This window comes from Xyrauchen texanus, chromosome 5 (assembly GCF_025860055.1).
Source record: "Xyrauchen texanus isolate HMW12.3.18 chromosome 5, RBS_HiC_50CHRs, whole genome shotgun sequence".
NCBI lineage: Eukaryota > Metazoa > Chordata > Actinopteri > Cypriniformes > Catostomidae > Xyrauchen > Xyrauchen texanus.
The window spans coordinates 9923864-9943372 of record NC_068280.1 but is presented as its reverse complement, the minus strand read 5'-3'; the positions used below and the strand labels follow the sequence as shown (position 1 = coordinate 9943372).

Below are 19509 nucleotides of genomic sequence, written 5' to 3'. Positions count from 1 at the left end.
AAGAAACGACACTAGGGGTCTCTCTTGAGAGCCTCGCGTATCTCTGAACTTGAGAAAAGGCCAATGAGTAATTGGCAGACAGAATTTGCATGTCCCTCCCCGGGACAAACGGTTATAAAGGGAGGGAAATATGCATCTGTCCATTCAGGTTTTGTACTGAGGAGCCGAGAATGAAGTTCGAACATAACAGTGGCTTGGTTCAGCTTCGTGGCTGGGAGGACACAACGTCTCGTTCCCTCCATCAGGGAATGGAGGTTACAACAGTAACCTAGACGTTCAATGTCTGTCGCTCACTTCGACATTGTGTCAAAGAAGCGACACTAGGGGTCCATATTCAATCACGGCATGCGCTGAACCGTGTACGTGCGCTGCTGATGCTGGTGCGGGCAGGCAGTTGCATGCCAAAGCGACAGGCTGCTTCAGACTGCACGTACCCTTCCCCAACAGCCCATAAAATCATCATAAACCTTGGCACCCCGAACGGGGGAACAAAGCGGCGTGCCAAGCATGGGATCAGGCTACGCCAGCTGTGCGTTTTCTCTGTATGTTTCCCGCATAGAGTAAAAGTGGCTGGGGCCATCTTAACGTTATCACACGCATCGGGGAAGACGAGACATGTTGTGAGAAATGGCCTCCATCTGTTTCTTCACCGCTGAGAACTGCTGGGTGAAGTCCTCCACGGTGTCGCCGAAGAGACCGAACTGGGAGACAGGGGTGTTGAGGAAGCGTGCTTTGTCCACGTCCCGCATCTCGACCAGGTTCAGCCAAAAATTACGTTCCTGGACCACGAGGGTCCCTGAGGGCAAGGTCGGTCGCTGAGCGCAGTTCCAGCAACACGTCGGGGTCAGGACTACCCAAATGCAGATCATTGAGTGCCTTGGCCTGGTGAACTTGCAGGAGGGCCATGGCATGCAGAGAGGCATGCCTATTGCACTATACACCGTTTGTAAGCTTTAAACATATTTATGTGCCCTTCATAGTCAGTGCAAGATCCTTTTTAGACATCAGAGCCATCTCTGTCATCTGCATTACATACAAATCAATCCATAGTGTTTTCTTTGTCCTCCGCACTACTGACCAACTAAATTCACACTGCCAGCACGTTCATGTTATCAAACACTTCACCTGCAAGTTCTTACCCTACACACCTTCCTTCACTGATAAGCCAATAGGAGTGCAAGTAAGAGCTTGACACAATGAGAAGGCTGTACTGTACACAAATAAATACACACAGTTATCAGTTTCTTTCCTAAGGATAAATTCCACCTGGAAACTGTTGTATTTTTCATCACACACAGGCTTTTACAGAAGTGCTAACCTCAAACATGATGTGATAAAGAGATGTTTATATAAAAACAAAATGTGTGATATGCATGGTGTAACAAATAAGTAATGTATCATTTACTGTATGTCACGATAATAAATTATTTTCATGTCACTGGAAAAGAAACACTAAACATGACACAATATTTTCAGCTTATTTGGTTTTAAGTGATGAATTAAGTTATATGGTAGAGTCGACTTGGGCTATAGTTGTGACCTGGGGAAGTTGTCACAAAGGCTAATCCTCAGTAACAATTAAAAAGTCCACCAAATACACAACACACATCTCTGTGGTTTTATATCTTGGTTTTAAAAGTATACGTCGTCGTTTCATGTTCATGTCACATTCAAAAACTTTGTTCTCCAAACAAAATTTCCAATACGATCATATTTTTGTTAGCTCTTGGGAAAACAAGTGAATACAATAAAATGACATAGTCTTTACTGGGCTATAGGATGAAGGTATAGATTTAAACCAAAAGGTTTCTGTATGCACCTTTTATATTTTTGTGGATCCATGTTTGAATCTAGCTGAAAAACCTAAAATAGGTTATTTAAAGGCAGGTGCCAATTGTGTCATCATACCCCATTTATTGTGACAACATGTTTTGTATTAGTGTGTTCAGTGAACCGTAACTTTTTTTACTGAGCAATAACAGCAAAAATAGTTTTGTTGCCAAAACTTTTTGAGAAATATTCACTAGAGTACAAAATTGAGACAGTCTGCCCTTTAGCTGCTGTATAGAAGAGGTACACTACTGACCTCTGGTGGACACATGTTTTAAATGCAAACAATTCATAAGGAGGCTCACACAATATTCAGTCCATGGTTCATACAAAATGAGCCCACAATTAGAAACATTTGTTGACAATAAGCTCTGTTTTTTCTTGCCAAATGTGATAAAACTACTCTAATGATACTCCCAGAGGGTGCAATGTACCTCTTATTGAGTTTTATATGCATGTAGATTTTTCACAGAGAAAAACTAGAGGGGGAAACAAATCTGATTTGTAGTGTTGGCAGTGACAGTTTTTACAGTCTTTACAAACTTTGGTAACAACTGAAAAATGTCAATTCGATTCCATTGCAATTGTTGGTGCTTCAAACATTTTTTGAACTAAAGAAACAAACTAGTACATCTATTAATTATTCATACATGCAATGTAAACTTGTACTGTAAAATACAAAGATCTCCACACATGATCAGACTATATGTATCTGGGTTTTATTATAACTCATAAGGGTATGCCTAGAATAAAATGGCATGAAATTTGGAATGTAAACAATTTCATCACACTCTTACAATATATTCAGCTTTTTGCAAACGGTGATAACCAATTGAACAGACAATTAGAAATGCTACAAAGCAGGCCACAGCAATACAACCAATGATAAAATATTCTGCAGTCAGTTGTTCTCACAGGCAAGAAAGGAGAGTTTAAGCATGGACATTTATAGACCATTATTAAACCAACGAACTTTGGGTAATGAATTGCCTTTGTGTGCAAGAGCATATGCAGGGCACTCAATGCCAAAACAAGCAATGCCAATGCAATTCACATTGATCTATTGGTATAAAAAATTTAAAGTAACACAATTAACATTTTGTTGCCCAAAGATGTTTGAGGTAATGCATGAAAGCAGTTCAGACAAGTGGAAGTAAAATACAATCATTCAAACAATATCCTAAGAGGTAATGACAAGCCAGTAAATATATCATGGCTAAAGAACACCATGGCACAAAGCTGGACACCGGAGAAGCAGTCAGATAAAGTACAGTACACAGTACAGTTTGAAAAACAGAAAGCTGCTTATAATGGACAGAGTAGCAGAAACATAAGAAAACAGACAAATGAAAGACACGTGGACTCGATCACATCGTTGTGCATGTACAGAGATGTATGCATTGTTGTATAATCATTCCAGTGCTGTAGAACTGTAATGTGGCTATTAAGAAATAGCAGACTGTGAATGCTATTCGTACACATTGTCATATTTTACTGCAGGCTATTCCATAAATCTTAATGGAACAAAAAAAAGTTTCAAATGACGATAATAATTTAATGCTAATAAATCATTCGTTTATTGATCCATGTCTTTGTGACATACTCTTAGAAATAGCTCACCGATTCGTGATGGTTACAATTACAGCTACGTATAAAATCTCACAATACCTGTCACCTAACTATAGCTAACAACACTTTAACTGAGAAGTTGCTCAGTGGTTCAAAAACAACAAAAAACAAGTTACATTTGTCTTTCTGATTACTTCAGTTCTTCCCTGCTAAATTAGCATACTGTGATTTATCCCATTTCTCTAAAATTAGTTTTCTGTAATTAAAAAAACAAAAAAAGAAATTTCCTTTAAAGGGATAGTTCACCCCAAAATTAGTATTCTCTCATCATTTATTCACCCCCATGCCATCCCAGATGTGCATGGCTTTCTTTCTTTTGCTGAACACAAACGTAGATTTTAGAATAATATTTCAACTCTGTAGGTGCATACAATGCAAGTGAATGGTGGACAGAACTTTGAAGCTCCAAAAAGCATATAAAGGCATCATAAACGTAATCCATATGACCCCAGCGGTTAAATCCATGTCTTCAGAAGTGATATGATAGGTGTGGGTAAGAAACAGATCAATATTTCAGTCCCTTTTTACTATAAATCTCCACATTCACATTCTTCTTTTGTTTTTGGCCCTTAATATTTTTCGTGCATACTGCCACCTACTGGGCACTGAGGATAATTTATAGTAAAAAAGGACTGCTAAATATTAATCTGTTTCTTACCCACAACTATCATATCGCTTCTGATTATATGTATTTAACCACTGTAAGATTGGCAAACAGAGCTGAAATATACTTTGTTTGTGTTCAGCAGAAGAAAGAAAGCCCTACACATCTGGGATGGCATAAGTGTGAGTATCCCTTTAAATCCACAACGTTCAGAATCTCTTGTCCAAATGTACTGAATCAGGCATATTGCAAGCGCTTTCAGTTCATTCAGTTTGGCCAAATTCATTTTCAAATTCAAAGTGCACAGTTCACACATTACCAATCTTGCACATCACCAAGTGCACCACCTCATGAAAGCAGAGCAAATGAATAAAATAAATAAAAAAACATGATATAATGTGTTTACATGATAAAGCATTATAACAATATATTAAAATTACTATTTATTTTATATTGCAGGTTATATGCGTCAAATATGTCCACTCCGATGGTTTCATAAAAAGTCAAAAATTATGAATGGAAAGATCACGTGATGAGCATGTTTGTCTTTGAGAGCTGATAGTCTTCTGGTGCAATATAGGAAAGCTTAGGAACAGAGGAATTGCACATGAATTCAACTGGACGAAACTAACCATCACAGAGCACTGTGAGCGCTCTGATTAAAAAAAGTGCATAACGTTCTTTAGAAAGGCTTGACATTAAATAAAATGTAACATCCACAGCTTAATACTAAACATCAGCAGTTATAATAATGGTGCAACGGTTACTCAGACTAAAAATGAAAGGCAGCAAGCAGTAATCCAGAGCACTTAGATCTAATAATCTAATAACATCTAGAGCAGAACAGTTGAAAAGGCAACATGATACTGTATATATATAATGCTATAGCACAAACATGCCATCATCATAAACATCTCTTTTTATAGAAATAAATAGTTGAAATAAAATGTTCTCTCTTTTTAAATTATTTCCATCTCTATAGGACTCTGATACACATTCAATATAAAGCATCTATCATACACAGCATACTGCAAATTCAATACTTTTGAACTTTGAAAGTCATGTCTAGTCAATATGGGCACCACGCACAAAATCTCAAGAAGAGTTGGTACCCTTGAAAACACCACCAATTATATCTTTCTTTATGTAACATTTCAAATATTTACACCTCTCCTATAGAAACAACATACAGTATACATACACATTTTAAAGTCTTCAGAAGACAAGAGTGTCAGCACACTCAAAAAGTCATTAGCATGGATTGTGAGGTCGCCTAAGTTAATGTCGTGTTCCAACACCAAGTTTGTGGAACCACTTCCAGAAAAAAATCATAGTAATTATGGATGAAACTCATTCATCCTATGCCGTATGCAATGCAAATACTCCTCTCGTGTTAATTCAAGCCCCATAATGTATTTTAAGACAGGACGTAGAACGTTGCACCATGGGAGTGCTCGCCTTGACTAAAGCACTTAGAGTAGACAGTTTGGATAGTAAGTGTTATGTAAGATTTTAGGCAGGCCAAGGGGAGCAGCAATGCCTGACGGGTAAGTGGTACAGTACTGAGAGCAAAGAGAGAAGCAGAGAACATTACTTGCATCAGACTTATTGCATCAACATGGCATATTGAAGTATCTCTGTATCATTGACATATGTAGATGTAGGTGCATCAGCGTTAAAGTTAACCTCTTCCCATCCATGTATTGAAGGGATAGTTCACCCCAAGATGAAAATTCTCTCATCCTTTACTCACCCTCATGCCTTTCCAGATGTTTATGACTTTCTTTCTTCTGCTGAACACAAACAAATGACCAGACCTTTTAAGCTCCAAAAAGTATATAAAGGCAGCATCAAATAAATAAACATGACTCCAGTGGTTAAATATATATTTAGAAGCAACATTGTCAGTGTGGGTGAGAAACAGATCAATATATAAGTCCTTTTTTTACTATAAATCTTCACTTTAACTTTCACTTTCTGGAAGTAAAAGTGATAGTGGAAATTTATAGTAAAAAAGGATTTAAATATTTATCTGTTTCTCACCCAAAGTGATTGCATCACTTTAGAAGATTTAGATTAATCCACTCGTATGGATTACTTTTATGATTTTTGGAGCTTCAAAGACCTGGCCTCCATTTACTTGCATTGAAAGGACCTACAGAGCTAAAATATTCTTCTAAAAATCGTTGTTTGTGTTCAGCAAAAGAAAAAAGGCATACACATCTGGGATGGCATGAGGGTGAGTAGATGATGAGAGAATTTTCATGTTTGGGTGAACTATCCCTTAAATATTATACATAGTGAAAGCTAAACCTATTACATCAGTTGACCTACTAAAAAAACACACCAATATATACCCATAACATTTTTTTTTTTGGAATGCAGGAAATATCGGTGACTATATCAGCATCGGCATGTTAACAAATACTTATATTGTAAAATAAATGTAGCAATTAATATTAACCAAGATTAATAAATGCTGTAAATGTTAACACTATGTTCATTATTAGTTCCTTTGAACTACTGTGTTAACTAATGTTAAAAAAATATTACCTTATTGTAAAGTGTTTCCGATTCATCCAATATTGGAAGCAGATACTATAAGTACTAAATCTAAACATTTTTATCAATGCCAGGATTCAAAAGTACTAGACTCTTAAAGTTTTTATGTTTGATTTTACTTCTAGATTGGAAATTTATAATATAATATCATATCAGTTATCCATAAAAAAACAACAACTATCGGACCTAAATTTTGGAATTCTTCATAGATTTATAGTTAAACTTTTCCCTTTGAAAACAACAGAGATTTAACTATTTAACTTCAGAGAGAAGACACAGAGAGTCTATGAAATGGAATTAAATATCATCTGTGCAGAATCATTTCTATACCTTTTGATTTTTGTAGTTTGACGTGTCCCACACAGGCCTATTATGGATATTATTATAACTTCTCTCCAAATTTAGAACACTTATGTGGCTTTTCCACTGCAAGGTAAAACTCGACTCAAATCGACTCTGCTTGCTATTTTGAAGTATTCCACTGTGGATAGTACCTGGTACCTGATACTTTTTTAAGTACCACCTCGGTCGAGGTTCCAAGCGAGCCGAGCTGATACTAAACATGACATCAAAATCCTGCAGATCACTGATTGGTCGGGGAGAATCGTCACTACCAGCATCACTGGATATCCGACACGCGATATCAACCCGCTAGTTTTAAAGTTAGCAACAGCGATAACAGTATCATTTGTTCACGTGACAAGAAAGAAATGGCTGTGCGCAAAACCACGCCGTGGTCAATAAACAAGGTGCAGATGGTCCACTCGTTAGCGATGAGCGAAATGAAAACGTCTCTCAGGGAGTGTATCAGAAAGTTACTACAGAACCATCAAGGAAAAGTGGAAGTGGTTCGACCAAATGGAGAGTGCCCTGGACTGGCGTTGATCCGCGATGGAGGATGGTATGTTTTGTTATGTTAACTCTATACTCTGCTTGAAAGCTTTACTTTATTTAGTTGACCAGCTACTGGAAGCTTGCTTCTAAAACAAACAGGCCAATTTAACTGTTACACTTGTGTAAAATCGCCATGCAACAACTGCTTTATGCAGCACAATGAGCTAGTAGCTAACAGGTAGCGGTTGTGTTATTGTTTTGGTCAGTTTGTGTTGTGTTTAAGATGATGTAACGGCAGTAGAGGTGGCGCAACTATGACGATCAGCCTATAATCCCACCCATGCTGAGATGGCCCTAAACTGCAAAGGAAATGCAAGCTCAGAAAAGTAAAATGAGTAGAGTTGACGCGAGTCGAGTTGAACCGTAACCAGCAGTGGGAAAGTGCCATTAAGGTCTATTTACAGAAACCAAAGCCAACCTCTAACCCAGAGATATCAGGTTCTTGCAGAGTCTGAAAGAACCCAATTTAATCCCTGAAAATATGTTTGTTCCTTCAAAGATTAATATGTAATATGTCTCTAAATCTCTATTGGTAAGTGCAGTGTCTATATTCAGAACTCATGTTCAGAACTGTCCATTTCTCAGCATCTACATTTAAAACACTTATGGGCCGTTCAGACCAAACGCATTAGCTAGAACAGAAAAGAACGCAGGCATCTCAAGACATGTTTTTAAAATTTGATGTTCTTTTACCTTTTTATAGTGTAAAAAATGTGTAAAGTGCGGCACTCCAGCGCAAAATGATCAAAGACGCCTCTCTCGCACATGTTTACATACAAAAACTAATTGAAAAACCGATGGATGCAAAACTGCACTCGTTGTGAACGGCCCCTTTAAATGCATCCTACCGATGGAGCAAATTTGGTAATGCAGTAGTAATCTCTGATCTGCTAATTAACACCAGCCTGAGTTCCATATAAATCAAGAGATGTGAGTTCATCAAAGGTTTGACTGGTCAGTAATACAGAGATGGAGACATATATATCTGAGGTGACAGTACACTGAAATGACAGCACCATGACATCTGAATGTGGATTTGTACCATTCCCTCAAAACACAAATTTTCCCTTATGTTACCTTTTGGTAAGTGCACACCTGGTATGGTATGACTTACTGTAAATACATTTGATGTTCAACTAATTCGCTAATGACACACTGGGAAAAATCAAGAACACGTAGAATGGCACGTAGGATGGCACATTATGGACAAGGCATTGCGAATCTCACTGGAACCTCATTGAAGAACAACAGCTCATATATGATGAATAGAAGTCAGAGCCACAACTCTTTGCCAGAATTACTCCGGTCTCGGAAGTATGACTAAACAACTCGAAGGTCTGACATGAATGAGGCAGAGGTGCTGATGTGAGAACAGCTTGCCAGAGGAGAAGTTCTTGTGTTTATTGGCTTCTTCGTTCTGCATGAACTCCCACTTATGGGCACAAGATAGCTGCGAGTTTCTATGGAGACAAGGCATCCCTAAATAAGGGTCTCAGTAAGCCTAATCTGAAGCTGGTGATTATGTTTTGTTGAAATTGTCCTAGTAATATGGCTGACCGGTGCATCTAGTTTAAAGCATAATGCTCTTTAGTGACAAGTAATGTATTAATCTGTCTCTTTGCAGGTGTTACTAAATTCTCATGTTGACCACATTTGTGAACACATCTTATTAACTTACCCCTGCCTAAAATGTGCATTTTAAATTGTGCTAATTAGATTTGGATGTTGATTTTATGTTTCAGGTGACAAACCTGTCTACCAATCTGGAATATAAGACTGCTCAAACCTTGCAATTCTGTGCTATGAAGAGAGACATTATCTCTGGGATCTGATTACAATTTGTCAAGTAGGGAAAAAAGCCTCTGTATACTGTTTTGAAATGGGTCTAACTGTATTTCGTAGTGTTTGTTTAACTGGAACGGCATCCAAGGTGATCAAGCCTTCTTGTAGAGTTTGTTGAAGCTGTCTTTATAGAGTCCTGTATTTGGTAATGTCAAACCGCTAACAGATGTGCTCCAGTCTTGATATGTTAGACTGGTTTTTAGAGTTCAAACAGGTGTTTGATTCTTCCTTGTTTCCTTGAGGACAGAGTGACTCGATCAGGTTGAAATATTCTGTGAACCTTCATGTGTCTATGGCCTCAGTAGAACAGCATTAGCACAAGCCATCAGCCTTCACATGGAGTATTTTGGAGAAACCAGGTCTCTTCTTTAATGCCTGAGAGGAGACAGAAAAAAGACATGAGTATAAATGTACAGGTATTAGAGTGGTCTTTTAGAAGCCTTTCCACCAAAGGCGTTAAAGCTCCAGTCATTATAATAATGCACACACCACAAACACACACAGCACTTCGTGTCAGTAATAAAATGATAGGGAAAGGAGCTCTTAACACAATTTGATGTACAAAGCAAGTCAAAAAGAGACTTGTGATAGAAATCAAGTATTTTTCAGCCTATGTAAGTCACATTATAATTATCACAGAAGCACATAAAGTCTTAAATATCACCAAAACGCTGAATGAGATGGTTTTGTTTTCAAGCGATTTTCATGTGGAGTTCAAAGCGGTGTTGGACACTGCGGTTGACGCCCTGATGTGAATCATGAACGCGTCTTGAGGATTTCTGCAGTCTACTGCAATAATTTAAGAGATTGACTACCCATTGCAATGAAATCTATCTATCTATCTATCTATCTATCTATCTATCTATCTATCTATCTATCTGTCTGTCTGTCTGTCTGTCTGTCTGTCTGTCTGTCTGTCTGTCTGTCTGTCTGTCTGTCTGTCTGTCTGTCTGTCTGTCTATATACACTACCAGTCAAAACTTTTGAAACACTTGACTGAAATGTTTCTCATGATCTTAAAAATCATTTGATCTGAAGGTGTATGCTTAAATGTTTGAAATTAGATTTGTAGACAAATATTTATAATTGTGCCACCATATTAATTTATTTCATTATAAAACAACAATTTATTTAAATGTTTTTTTTTTTTTTAATGATGACTTGGACCAAATAATAAAAAAAAATCAGCCAATAAGTGCCCATTATAGATGGGAATTCCTTCAATACTATTTAAAAAGCATCCCAGGGTGATACATCAAGAAGTTGGTTGAGAAAATGCACACTCTCTCAAACGTCTCTCTGTCTCAAACGTGTCTCTCTCTCTCTCTCTCTCTCTCTCTCTCTCTCTCTCTCTCTCACACACACACACACACACAGAAGCGTGCACTTTGTTTACAACAGAAGAACAAACATCAAGTGAGAGTAAGGTCATTTAAAACAGTGCTGGCAGGATGTAACGATTTAAATTAAACATTTTAATTATCGATTTAATGCTAAGACAAACCTATTGATTTGCTTCAGAAGACATTCATTAATTGAATGGAGTCATGTGGATTACTTTTATGCTGCCTAAATATAACTTTTGGACCATCGAACAGCCAACAGCCTGATGGCACCCATTCAGTTGCATTGAATGGATACACAGAGCTGAAATGTGTTTATAAAAATCTTAATTTCGGTTTCTTCTGAAGAAGAAAAGACATACACATCTGGGATGGCTTAAAGGTGAGTAAATCATGAGAAATTTGTAATTTTTGGGTGAACAAATCCTTTAATTGCTTATTTGTCACAGATAAACTTATATGAAGTACCATTTGAAAGGGAGTTTCTGTAGTTCAGATAATAGAGCATGATGCTAGCAAATCCAAGGCTGTGGGTTCAATTTCCACATGTACTGATAAAATGTATAGTAATGCATAAATGTAAGTTTAAATAATGGCAAGTACCAAACTGATCCAATGTGAAACATTTAGCATTTTCTAAGTTAGAAAATGAAAGAATGTTCATCATTAGAGCCACAAGAAGGAGCCAAATCACCAAGAATATATTGATCTGCTTATAGTTGTGGACACTTAAATTTGCATCAGCATTGAGGTAGAAATCCACAGTGGGCAGTTCCTGAACAAGTACAAAATATTTTTGAGCCTCTTTTAAAAATGACATACGATGAGCAATGCGCTCTGTCATCTACGGCAGCCTATTTCAGCACCGCTTGTGTAAGACAGCAAGCCTGCATCCTAGAAGTAACTTTAACTGGAGTTTTAATGTAGGCGGGTGTAACCCCACTTCCACTTGCCACACTTCCTCTCACAGTTTATCTAGAAGCAGAGAAGAGGCAACTTCCTGTGCCCTCAAAGTAAGCAAATGCATGAGATGAATCACTATCATTTGACTCATGGTTCTTCGACAAGGCAGCTGCGAGGGAGCTCTTCTGATTTCACTTACTCATCTTTGATGATTGAGTTTCAGACACAGGAAACCCCAATGGCCCAAAACGGAATTATTACAGAACAGCTTTCGCTGGTAATTTTAGTCTGGCAGTGAATAATCAGAGGTCATATTTTTGTTGGCCTACAGTACCTTATCATGAAATGTTTCAGTCTCAAAGTTCTGAAAATAGATGATTCCATACCTGCAGCTTGTTCACCATTTCGTCAAAGAGTTTTCTGGCCTCAGGACTGTTGGGGTCTTCAAAGTAATCTTCTACACCAATCTGCACCACAATAGACTTTAGGTTACGACACACACCTGTAAAGAGAGAAGAGCGGGGAGAGGTTGAGTGACTGAGTTAGTGAGGGAAGAGAGTTTATTTCACAGGAGGTGTGGGAGTATTTTATGCCATACAAAGCCTAAATCTAAAAGGTATTACCAGGTCCCAAGAAGGAATCTCAAATCTCTAGGAAAATTCAGCTTTATGAAATGTTTTTATATAATCAATTTGCCACAGGTAAGAGGTGTTCTTAGGCACGACCTGAAATAGTACTTTAAAGTGTTTTGCCCATCCTGATCTCATGACATTTCCGTGACAATGGCAACATTTTTGCAAACAAAATTACGTGCTTCATTACACGTTTGGCTGCAGTTTCCCAGTGACATGTCCAGCAGGGGGCGCCATAATTGAGTGAAATGATGTTGTAATCATGCAAGGGTTTGAATGTGAATATTAGATAAGGCAAATTGCGGAACTGTCACATTTTGAAAATTAGATTGGTAGATTAGATTTTGTACAAGAATATCACTTGCATAAAAGTTCAAGTTTTAAATGATAAAGAGTTTTGTTTCAGTGTATGGCCAGATGTTTTACAAGAAAAATTGTGTAGGAATATTCTAGTGAGACCATTGTCAGCTCAGATAACAAATTTTACTTTAACAAAAACTTTCTCTACACCTGCTGATTAATACATGTACATTAATCAGCAGGTGCACACCCAAAACTGAAAATCCTCTCTTCACTTACTCACCCTAATGCCATCCCATATGTGTTTGACTTTCTTTTTTCTGCAGAACACAAATTAAGATTTTTAGAAGAATATCTCAGCTCTGTTGTTTCTTACAATGTAAGTTCCAAAAATCCCATAAAGGCAGCATAAAAGTAATCCATATGACTCCAGTGTTTAAATCCATGTCTTTTGAAATGACATGATAGGTGTAAGTGAGAAACAGATCAATGTTTAAGTCTTTTTTACTATCAATCACTAATTTCATGTTCTTTCACATTTTAAAAAGTGAGAGTGAATGTGGAAATTTATGGTAATAATCGACTAAGATATCGATCTGTTTCTCAGACACACCTATTATATAGATGAGGACATAGATTTAACCACTGGAGTTTTATGGATTACTTTTATGCTGCCTTTATGGGATTTTTGGTTCTTCAAAGGTCTGGTCACTAGTCGCTTGCATTGTAAGGACCTATAGAACTGAGCTATTATTCTAAAAATCTTTGTGTTCTGCAGAATAAAGAAAGTCATACACATCTGGGATGGCATAAGGGTGAGATAATGATGAGAGAATTTTCACATTTCCTTTAAGCTCAGGAGGGATTCTTCTTAACTTATTTCCCACCAACATTTAAAAAATAGAAAGAAAAAAAAAAAGAAAAACTTTTCAGGCCATTAAATACCACTAAAATGATGTGCAGTAATGAATAATCAGCATAAGTGGTTCAAAAACATTAATTAGTATCTAAATGAAAAATGTGCATACATTATTATTACATTATTAAATTGACGCAAATCATCAAATGTAATCATTTTTTATTACGCAGATCTGCTCCTGAAACCAGAATTCCATTTGTTCCATTTGGTTGATACTTAAGAGGTTTTATTCTTAAGTACTATTAAAACATAATGCATCAGTACAATACAAAATAATATTCAGCGTTCTATAGGAAGTGTGCACTCACTGTTAAAGTGGAGCAGGGCTTTAGGAGTTACAGGAGTGGAGGTAAGCACAAGCATCTCCAGACCCTTCAGACCTTCTCTGCACATCTCAGCAGCTACTTCCTGATTTATCTCACTGACGTGGTCCAGTTCCAGCACCTGCAGCCTCATGCAGTTCCTTGCTGCGAGATATACACACAAAGACGGTCATTATAGTGTTTCTTTATCGGCAATGACTACATATAAAATCTATAGCCAGTCTATTGCTGAACTGATTGGAGACCACATTAGTAATGCTGCTAATATTTTACTGATTTACGATTTTACTGTATGACACTAGGGTATTCTATCCTAGTCCATATAAAATGTGGGATACTGAGGAAAGTAAAGAACTGGAATGACATTACAAAAATAAAACGTCTTGAAATACCAACATAAAAATAAGACTCAGTGCTGCTACACACAAAAATGTCATCACATGAGAACCATTTTTCGTCAGTAATAATCTGTATATATTCCTGATTCAGTCTTCTGAGTGGTCTATTTAAAGCTGAGTGGATTTTAACTTAACAGCAGCAACAGACATAATAACATCTTGTGATTTAGAAAGGTCAAAACCATTATATCTAAATGTAGATGCACAGTAAAGTGGGTAAAATGAATAACAGAAAGCAGAGCAGAAAATTGCCCTTCTTCACTCAAAACATGTATATTTTCGTTAAGTCATATACCATAAAAATGCGTCTTTGGTTTGATCACAGCAGCATGTTAAAAGTGTTATTTCCTGTGTCTCTGTATCCTAGTGTGCAATGAAAATGATTGAGGACTTTTCTAGGCTTGACATTTACAGTTCTAAAATTCTCTGACAATTCATGTTTTCCATGTCTGTGGGAACCCTGAATAAATTACCCTATTCGGATACAAACTTGGGTTGCTAACAATGCACAACATTTCAAAGTTCACACCTCATGCCAGGCCAAGTCTCCGACTTGACCCTCTTTTTTTCATTGTTAGCACAATCTATGCTCCATCTTAAAAAATAGCAATTGGGTTGTTATGCATCTTTTCTGACTAGTTTGTTATAAGCTGTAGGTCAGATATGTTTTACTCTCATTCACCCAAAGAGGCCAATCCCTGTATGCCACAGCCAGCCCCGCCCACACCCAAAGCTCGGAGGTGTGGCCAACATCTGCCAATGGTCTGCAGGCACCTGTTACTGAAGCGTGCTGGCTGCTGACTGCAGAAAAATCATTAGAGAGAAAAAATTATTACATAATTTTTCAAAATAATGACAAAATGCCAAATTTTATATTTGAGTAAACAAGCCTTTTAAAACCAGTTATGTTTCAAATGTAATTTTAGTGGATTTAGAATGTTAGAAAATTCTTGTTAGTTGATTCAAACGTTTAAAATGCTCAAAAATGCATTTAAATGGAGTTAATACTGTAAAAAAAAAAAAAACATATAATAGTTATATTTTTATTACTGTTTTTCAGAATTGCTAAAAAACATTTCTTGAAACTTTCACCCACTTTCTCACAACATTAAACACAAAACCAAATCTTTAAACTATGTTCACAAGACTCTTCTGGCAAAATCAAACAATCGCCTCAAAACCATTCCATCTGTGCTCAAAATCAAACAATGCTTTCAGATTATACACACAGCCAGACAATATATATATACACTACAGAGCATTCACTAGGCACTAGAATACAGCGTCCAGGGCATGTAGTTACAGTTTTATTTATTTTTTTTTTTTTTACGTATTGTATTTAGTAAATGCATTTTGCAATTAGGTAAAAAAAAAGTATATTACAGTTAACATATTGTATACTGTAAATACTGCAAGTAATACAGTATTGAATGCCTGTATATTCAGCACTTGCATACTGTAAAATACAGTAGCTCATTTACAAACCCCCCCCCCCCCCCCAAAAAAAGAAATCTCTAAATGAAAAGCACATTACTGTACACTCAAATATGTTGTGCAACTGAAAAACCATTTTGCATCACAGTGTGAAATGTGTTTTAGTGAGTGAGAATGTGAGTTTTGCAAAAAGAGTGGATGAGATTTGCAAATGGTGTCTAACTACCTGAACTTGTTTAAGGTTTTGCCAAAAGAGTAATTGATTCAACAAATGGGTTTAGGTCACTGAGCATTTGGTTCAGAGAAGGGGGTTTAGTGTTTTAGCAATTCAAAAAAACTATAATTACACTGATTTATATATTAATGCATTTAAATTGATTTAATAAAGCCATATAAAAGCATACAATTTAGCAAAAACAGCTGTCATTTTTTTTAAACCAATCACTTCATATTTCTGTCTTACCATGGATGTAATGGAGCCACCTGTAGTGAGATGATGTCTCGGCAACCTGCTCCCAATGCCCAGATAACCTCCTGTCCCACAGGATCTGTTGCACTCCTAAGAAACATAAAACATTAGACAAACATGCAGAACAAATATTTTTTTCCTTTTTTTCTGCATTTGCAAACCCTGCAGAATGACCACACATGTTAATTAAAATGGCTATTTGACTCTGACTTATACTCCCCAGGCAGGTAATGAAATCATATTATGCATGAATTCCCTAAACACATGGTTAAAGATTCACAAGTGAGTATCTTACATGAGAAAACTCATCTTTGTGACATTATGCCCTGAATAAAGTTAAATTATGCCAATTATATATAAAACTAAATAGTGCCACCCTGAGAACAAACCTATATGTGACAGCCTGCAGTGCCCGGCAAAAACAGCTCGCCAGCCACAGAGAGCGATCAGTCAATAGATTAGGACAATGAGACACTTTCAGGATGAGCAGATTACTGCCAGTGGCTTTCAGCAAGGCCTCCAGACCTTCCTCCAGACACCCACTAGATGAACGAAAGAAAGATAGATAGATAGATAGATAGATAGATAGATAGATAGATAGATAGATAGATAGATAGATAGATAGATAGATAGATAGATAGATTAGATAGAGAGAAAGAAATATACTAAAATACAATCCTAAATATATATAAAAATAGAAAAAATAAATACCTAAAATGTGCAATATAGTATTTATAAATATTTTTTTATTTAGAAAATTACTTTGTGGACCAAAGATCGTAAAGAATATTTTACAAATATTTTTTTATTAATACATTCTTTAAATCTGGAATTGCATGTACTGATCAACCGAGTGCCATAAGGAACATGCATTAACCCTATAAAGAAAACTCTGGTCTTTAGTGACCCGGGACCTCATTAAACCCCCTTTGGAGTTATACCACAACCTCTTTAATATTCCTCAACCTTTCTCTTCTGAATGGTGTAACATAAAAAAAGGCAAAACTGCAACAAAAACAAATATATATATATAATAAAATTAAATATTTTTAAACTGCTTAATTACCAAAAGTGTACATGGTCATTTAAAGGGGTCATGACATGAGAAACCAAATTTGCCTTGATCTTTTGGTATATAAGAGGTCTTTGTATCATTAAAACGTCCTGCAAGTTTAATATTTTAAGACGTCCTCCCCATTCTAAACGAATCATTTATTTAATCAAGCTCAAAATACAGCTCGTTCTGGATTCATGGTTAGAAGTGACGTGTCGGTTAGAAGTGACGTAACAGCGTTTGCATATGACCGCCTCCAGCACAACATATCTACGCTATAAGCGCAAGACAACTACGCTCATTTTGTATCGCCGTGCGCCTCACAAGTGTTCAGTCGATGGACAGCGAGCTCTGACAGAGACTACTTGTGCACAGGAAAATTACGATGCCACACAGATGTGCTGTTCCTGGCTGTGGTCAAACAAAACCTCTGAATAAGCTGCCGAAAGATCCAGACGTCAGGGAAAAATGGATGCAGTTTATTTTTTGCGGACGTTCCAGTCACGGCAGTGTTAACTTAAGCGTTTGTTCTGTACATTTTAAGGATGACTGTTTTGAGAACAAATCTCAATATGATGCTGGCTTTGCCAGAAAACTGTTGCTCAAAGATAAGTCCGTGCCGACTATTCTGGGAACAACGACGACGCAAACTGTAAGTAATCTATTTTAAACTTTAAAACTACTTTTTAAAGGGCAATTTCATTCATTATGAATAATCACAGTGTTTTTACTTAGTTTACTTGCATATTGTTCTGGCTGGGGGCGTCAATAATTGATACATAGGCACTGACGTTAGCCAATCATAACAGTGGGCGTTAACACTGAAGTCTTAAATGGAAAACGCCCCCAAAACAGACTGTTTGAATTAGAGGATGAGAAACAGGGTGGGAAAAGGTCATAAATCACTAGATTTTAAAAGTTTTTCTTAAAAAAAAATATATTAATACTATTATTGCACCTAAGGGAACATAATAATACAATAAAAAAAACCATGTCATGACCCCTTTAAGACCCCTTTACACTGAGGTATGTAATAGTGTCATTTTTCTTTCTTTTATTTTTATTTACACTTCCATAAATCATATTTTTATGATGGCGCTGATGTTTCAGTGATTAACTTGATTTATATTTGACATTGCTATTTCATGCAGAAGCAACACTGAAGTAAACTATAGCAAGTGTAACATGAACAGTATGACGTAGCTATTGTCATTTGGGTGTAGTACTGAAATTAAGAAAACTGTGCGTTGAAAAATAAAACATCAAATTATATTAGAATATATTCTATTCAATTAATTATGTATTTATTTTTTTCACATTTTCATGAAAATGTTTTGAAAATTTGACGCATTTTGTAGATCCATTTGTGATAGATACATACCGGGGTGCAAAAGACCAAAGTATATAATAATGTTTGGCAAAATCCATGAATTATTTCCTACAGCTCAACTAGTAGAGTATAGTGGTTGCAATGGGTCATAGTCATGGGTTTGATTCTCAGAGAAATTATCTAATGTATAGCCTTAATGTACTGTGATTAGAAGCTGAGCCATTGTCTAGACAGTGTCCTCTTACTTTAATCCACAAAGATACTAATCTTCTGTTTCTAATGCTAAAAATTCAGATCTTAAATTCTAGTGAGGTTTTTTATAGCCCTAGATTTAGACAGGCACTCTGGATGAGGTGATTTAGCAGAGCAATTAACAGGCTGCTTTTTCAGATCCCTGTTCCTAACGCTAGAACCCTAAACAAGCACTTCACAAGTGTCAGACTGTGTGAGCAAGTGAGTGTGTATCTGTTTGGTGTGAAAGAGAGATGAGAACATCAGGACAAAGTGCAGAAAGTAATGAAATAGTAGAAAGAAGAGGTGGAGGTGTGTGGAGCTGTGGGAAGGCAGGAGCCACACAAACAACAGGGTCAATGTGGTACAGTAAACAACAGGTGCAATGGGAGACTAGTGTTACCGTGTGCTCTTTAGATATTCCTCCTTTGTTTCTTTTTTGCCCCTCTGTCTGGGTTTAAGGTTCTGCAGGATGAGGGAATGAGTCTGTGTGCACCACTGAGACAGAGTGCACAATAACTAAACAAAAACAATGAGAAACAAAATTAGAGGGTGAAGGATTTCCCAGGACTTTCAGCTTTGAAGATGCTTCTATTTAGCATTTTTATGTCCCCTTTTTGCAAAGAGCATTTTGTGTGCTTATATTGCTTTCAAAGTAAAATGCGTAACTTTTTTCTAGATTGGAGAGTTTCACTACACATGGCTAAATCCTACAGCAGCTTTGCAAATAGACTGCATCAGCAGTGTTCTGGAAATAAAAATCCCATACAAAATCACCATAGAGAAATGTATTTATAGCAATAAAAACCTCT

At 36.7% G+C, this 19509-nt stretch overlaps 1 protein-coding gene across 1 annotated transcript in view; it reads right to left on the bottom strand.

Moving 5' to 3' along the window:
- Positions 1–9208: 9208 nt before the first annotated feature.
- The window catches only part of LOC127643585 (F-box only protein 41-like), a 54528-nt gene continuing 44227 nt past the window's right edge, over positions 9209–19509 (bottom strand). The window contains exons 7-13 of the mRNA XM_052126371.1: positions 19101–19216; positions 16472–16624; positions 16077–16172; positions 14862–14980; positions 13767–13925; positions 11994–12109; positions 9209–9736 (exon numbers count right to left, since the gene is read on the bottom strand). Coding sequence (XP_051982331.1) covers positions 9674–9736; positions 11994–12109; positions 13767–13925; positions 14862–14980; positions 16077–16172; positions 16472–16624; positions 19101–19216 — 822 coding nt within the window. The 3' untranslated portion in view covers positions 9209–9673. The remainder of the gene's footprint in view (positions 9737–11993; positions 12110–13766; positions 13926–14861; positions 14981–16076; positions 16173–16471; positions 16625–19100; positions 19217–19509) is intronic.